Source organism: Cicer arietinum, chromosome 7, assembly GCF_000331145.2.
Source record: "Cicer arietinum cultivar CDC Frontier isolate Library 1 chromosome 7, Cicar.CDCFrontier_v2.0, whole genome shotgun sequence".
Taxonomy (NCBI): domain Eukaryota; kingdom Viridiplantae; phylum Streptophyta; class Magnoliopsida; order Fabales; family Fabaceae; genus Cicer; species Cicer arietinum.
The window spans coordinates 33,024,581-33,029,510 of record NC_021166.2 but is presented as its reverse complement, the minus strand read 5'-3'; the positions used below and the strand labels follow the sequence as shown (position 1 = coordinate 33,029,510).

The 4,930-nt window shown below is 34.1% G+C and overlaps 1 protein-coding gene across 3 annotated transcripts; it reads right to left on the bottom strand.

The window, feature by feature from the left end:
- Nucleotides 1–227: 227 nt before the first annotated feature.
- On the bottom strand, nt 228–4,551 carry LOC101488298 (E3 ubiquitin-protein ligase CCNB1IP1 homolog). 3 transcript variants are annotated; one of them, XM_004516199.4, is made up of 9 exons: nt 4,411–4,551; nt 4,172–4,245; nt 2,554–2,668; nt 2,331–2,403; nt 1,934–1,979; nt 1,805–1,835; nt 1,375–1,630; nt 1,136–1,299; nt 228–831 (listed from the first exon to the last, which is right to left on the bottom strand). In XM_004516199.4, exons 3-9 carry the CDS (start codon nt 2,621–2,623, stop codon nt 557–559), a joined length of 915 nt encoding a protein of 304 aa, XP_004516256.1. In that variant the 5' UTR covers nt 2,624–2,668; nt 4,172–4,245; nt 4,411–4,551; the 3' UTR covers nt 228–556. The 3 variants fall into 3 exon arrangements, with proteins under 3 accessions (XP_004516256.1, XP_004516257.1, XP_027186897.1); XM_004516200.4 differs by having other exon boundaries at nt 228–801; XM_027331096.2 differs by lacking the exons at nt 1,805–1,835; nt 1,934–1,979.
- Nucleotides 4,552–4,930: the final 379 nt, after the last annotated feature.

The window sequence follows — 4,930 nt, the reverse complement described above, 5'->3', positions numbered from 1 at the left end:
GGTGAGAAGATGAATGAAGTTATAATCATTCATCAATAATGGTGGAAAGATAAAAGAAGATAATATGAATTTTAATTTGATAGCTTTTAATTTTATGGGTTTAAAAGAAACTTTAAAATTTTAATTGGTTTTAATTTGGATTTTAACTTCAAATTTTGTAGGTTTATGTAGATGAAAATGAACAAAGTGACAGCGGCTTCAGAGTTGAGAAAATTTCAGCGACACACTTCGGAAAAACAAACGATATATACATTGTTTTTGGTAGTTAGCACCTCTTCATCTACAAGAGTTTGAAGGTGTAAAGTTTAAAATATCATAACACATTATGCGGACTACGAATTCATATGCGCAAACATTAGAGCCGTTTTTCTCTGCTCAAAGTAACAAATAACCAAATGGTAAAAAAGAGCAAAGAAACTAAAGCCAGAATCCAACCACAACGCTTAACTGACAGCATAGAAGGTTAGCCCCCTTTGAGCCTACAGTCTGAAACTCAAAAATACATGAAGATTAAGTAGTGTATAGTAGACGATATTAGCAGACTTGAGTTTCATCCTCACGTGAAGAGATGGGTGCGGTTACGTGAGAGCTGAGGCCGTTTTATTGGAGACATTATCAAATTCCTCAAAGTCATTGATGGCTTACTAGTAGCACCAGGTCGAAAAACAGGGTGAGCACCAACCCTTCTGTTCCCGGCATCCCCTGCAATGACATTTTGTTTTGCCGGTGAGCCAACAGATATGTCAAACTGACCAGAGTTATTGCTATTCTGCCTCGCTGGCCATACATCCTCTCTTGGTCCTGGGGTGGTAGGAGTGAATACCGGCGGACCTGTAACAAATAAGTTATCTACTTTTGGAAATATCTAAAGGGAGAAGAAACGAGGTCTTAATCATAAAGTTCATGTTTTCAACATTATGTCTCAATTATATACTTCACTTGGTTTTAAAGCTAACTGAAACTCATATATCATTAAAACACCATTATGTCTCATAAAGTTCATGTTTTCAACATTATGTCTCAATTATAGATACTTCACTTGGGTTTAAAGCTAACTGAAACTCATATATCATTAAAACACCATCTACTGAATCCATAATGTAGTATCTTCTGACTGATGAAAGTTAAAGATTACCTTGTCTACAAGTTTCTCTTTCATCAATTATGTTAGGCGGGTTGGAGAACAAATCCCGCTCATTTCTAGAATAAAAGTTGCTTGCAGGCTGTATGGCAGACCGCTTCACCGAGTCAAACTCATTTCTCAGCTGGTCATACATTTCATCTAATTTTCTCTTCTGCCTGAATGGAAATAACTTCGAGTCAACAATTGAGGAGATTTGATTTTAACAAGCTAGAGAAGTGATTCACACTGACCTGGATTTTTCAGCAAATTTTTCCTGAAGTTCCTGATTGTCCTTGGTTAAGCTCTCAATTTCCTGTTGCATCATCTGGCACCTCTTGGCCATCTTTTGGTAGGCAGTATGCGCCTGCTCTACATTTTCATTAAACTTTTCTTGCATCTCCTCAAATTTCTGCCTGTATTGACGTTGCATTCTGTTCATCTTAACCTGCCACTCCAGTTCTTTTTGCCCAATGTAGAACATCACACTTCTATGTGCACTCTTCATCACTAAAATTTCTTAGGGTAAAACAATTGGTCAAATGTACACTAAAATTCTTTAATTTCAGAATATGCACCTCATTTACATTAGTCAGACCCTCAGGCACTACAGAGTGTTATAACATGTGACATTAATTTCATACTTTCTACACATGCCTTCTACACAATAGGCATAAAGGATACATATCTGTGGAGACACTCCTGCCATGACCGTCTGCAATGAAAACCATCACAGTACCAGGGAATCATATCCTTCAAATTACATAAACTATCTAAACTATATATAATATGTACGGGAGAATGCTTACTCACATTGACCCACTCATCATTGGGATTGACATCCACAGGTTTCATGACACTGATAAGAAGTGAAATGCATAAATTACACAAGAAAAAGTAATCCATGAAGCTAATAATTGACATCCCAAAATTTTATAATGATGACAGAAACATCACATTTTGGCCAAGTAATGTTGACAAAATAATAGTGCCACTGCCACCAAATAACCATATCAAGAGGATCTAAATTGACATACATAATCTAGATAAATGATAGAATAGCCAAAACAAATGTATGAACAAATCACTGAGGATGATTAGGGCCATTGGACAACCTTTTTAATTAGTGTTGTATCATGTGAATAAAACAATCATAAGTTCTTATGTGGCTGGAAATAAAATAAGCAACAGATCCCAATAAAATCGTTACCTCTTTGAAAGGACTTGATCACAAACAGGGCATGCTCCATCATTGCTTAATATCTTATTGGCATCATCTGTGCCTTTAAACTATGTTAAGGAAACCAGCTATATGTGAATTAACCACTTGAACAACAGAACAAAAGGGAACATCAACCTAATTTGACATGAACTATTTTGATTATTTTTACAAGTGAAGGAACTAAGGACAAAATTTGTTGGCATCTGGATACACAATAGGTGACCACATGTTGTGGAAATGGCCCGCCCTTCTACTTCTCGCCAACATGCATTGCATCTCATTTCAGCAGTCAGATGCTACTTTCACATGTCCAAGGGTTGGCATACCTGCAAGACAAAACCATGCTTCAGGATTCTACATAAATCACAGATGCAAGAGCTATATACTAAAGTAGCAGGCATTTGCTAAACAACTATGATAACATTGATGATAATCAATACAGTACTCCTTCAGCTAAAGCAGCCAACTGCTTCCAACTTAAAAATAACTGGCGGAATGCAAAATATTTGGACTGTAAGCTACAAAATAGTTAAACAACAGAACAACTTAAAGTAAAAATGTAAGAATACATCTTAATAAAAAACTGTTGACATTCTTTTTTTTATTTTAACCCTCCGGTTCCTAGGAGAAAGGGCCTTTGGTAATACAGAATGATTCGAACTTGGTGAAACATTGATGCATCTCACAAGCAGAAAAGGCTGATATAGTTGAAATCTTAAAAGGCTGAAATTTTAACAATAATACTAGATCCTTAACTGATGCTGTCTTAACAAATATACAAAACACAGGACTGCCATAGACTACTAGTAATAATATTAAATAGCAGACACAAACTTGAACAGAAACACTACATATAGGATTGTAGAAACAAACTAATTCACTGTTTAAAGTTCAGACCCCTAACTTAATGACCTGTAACTGCTTCACTCTCTATTTTACAAACTCTAACCCAACCACAGGTTGACCCTGATTACTAACACCAGCTCTCACTTTTTCAGTGAACTACTTTGTATATGTATTTATCAGTACACAACAAAGTAACAAATTTTTTTCTTCTGATCAGCACTTCTTATTGCCAACAAACTTTTATTTAACTGATGATTTAATTAACTGCAGTTTCACAAAAGAAGATCGAAACTAGAATAGTGAACAAAATAAAAACCGTTCAAAATGCCTGAGCCGCATAACCAAAAGTGAGCGGGGAAAAGATCAAACATGTGAAAAACACTACAAACTTACACCCCTCCACCTCACCTCTGTATCATCAACAAATATTTCACTCATGACCACAAATATCACAAAAGTGAAAAATATCTGTTGATACACAAAGAAAAAGCTTTAGTGAAAGAATCTTTGAGTTATTTTATCTCTCTTCCACTCCTGCATGATTTCAGTTTTTATCTTTCTTTTCAAGCAAGTAAATGACTAATAAAAATAATTGATTATGCCAGTTTATAATTGATTTATAAAATAATTAATCTAACAGTAAAAGCCCTCTCTGTTCACTCATTAATACTATTTGTGTGGTACCAAAAAGCAAAGTTTCACAAATAATCTGGGAGCAAAACAGAATTTAATTGACCTAGGGCTAGAGGAAGCATTCCAAAAACAATCATGGCAATAATCAGAATTTTAAATACATTTAAAATTAGAGAATGGTACTAGTAAGTAACAACAGAAAAACTATCGGTTACATTAATAATCAGAATTTTAAATACATTTAAATTTAACCTAAATAGCAAGCAGAAAAAATTTATCGAAACGACATAAATATTGCAAATAGATGGAAAAAACAAGAAACAGAATCAGAATCGTCACTGAAAATTTACCGAAACGAAACTTGCTTGTTTGATTTCTCGATTCCACAGAACTTCAATTCAATCACCTTGTCCAAACATGAAATCTGAAGTAGCGAGGAAAAAAAAAGTAGGGGAATCCCAAATTATACGGCTAACTCCGAAATTTTTTAAAAAAATAATAACGAACAAAGTTTGAAATATTGAGAATTTTCCTTTCCCTAACATTATAGAAATCTGAGAGAAGATGAAGAGATTGAAGAACACAGCACCTAAAAGAGAGTAGAATGCAGATTGAAGGAACAAGAGAGGCTAGGAATCTGAGAGAGAAATCGGAGGAATTTTGGCGCGAAAGCTTCTTTCTTTGGCACCTGTCAGATAAAACCGAAAATTGGCGAAACTGAAAATGAAATCGAGAAAACGAACAAACACACTATGGTCTATGGGCTTAAAAGCCCTCTAAAGGTAGATAGGCCCATCTAAGATTGTGACTAGATTCTCTTGTGTGTAAAAGAAAACGAAAAGATAAGATAAAACATTGTATGTGAAAAGTGTTTGCAACACATTTAAGAGCCTGTTTGTTTACCTTTTCAAATAGTTTTTCCAATTTAGAAATTTAAAAATTATAAAATTTGTTTGATTGACTTCTTTTTAAAAATTGTTTCATAAAATTGTTTTGAAATTTATTGTTTTTAAAATTGAAAACCAAAAACTACTATTTAGTTTTTAAAAATTTAAAAACTAAAAAATTTGTTTGGATGACTTGTTTTTAAAAACTGTTTTGTAAAACTA

What these genes read in the sequence shown, in the direction of transcription:
- LOC101488298 (XM_004516199.4), bottom strand. Translation starts at nt 2,623, where the DNA reads ATGAGATGCAATGCATGTTGGCGAGAAGTAGAAGGGCGGGCCATTTCC. An exon ending in CCAATGATGAGTGGGTCAAT is followed by an intron (nt 1,836 to 1,933) that starts GTGAGTAAGCAT and finishes TTTTCATTGCAG; the next exon opens with ACGGTCATGGCAGGAGTGTC. An exon ending in AAGAGAAACTTGTAGACAAG is followed by an intron (nt 832 to 1,135) that starts GTAATCTTTAAC and finishes TATTTGTTACAG; the next exon opens with GTCCGCCGGTATTCACTCCT.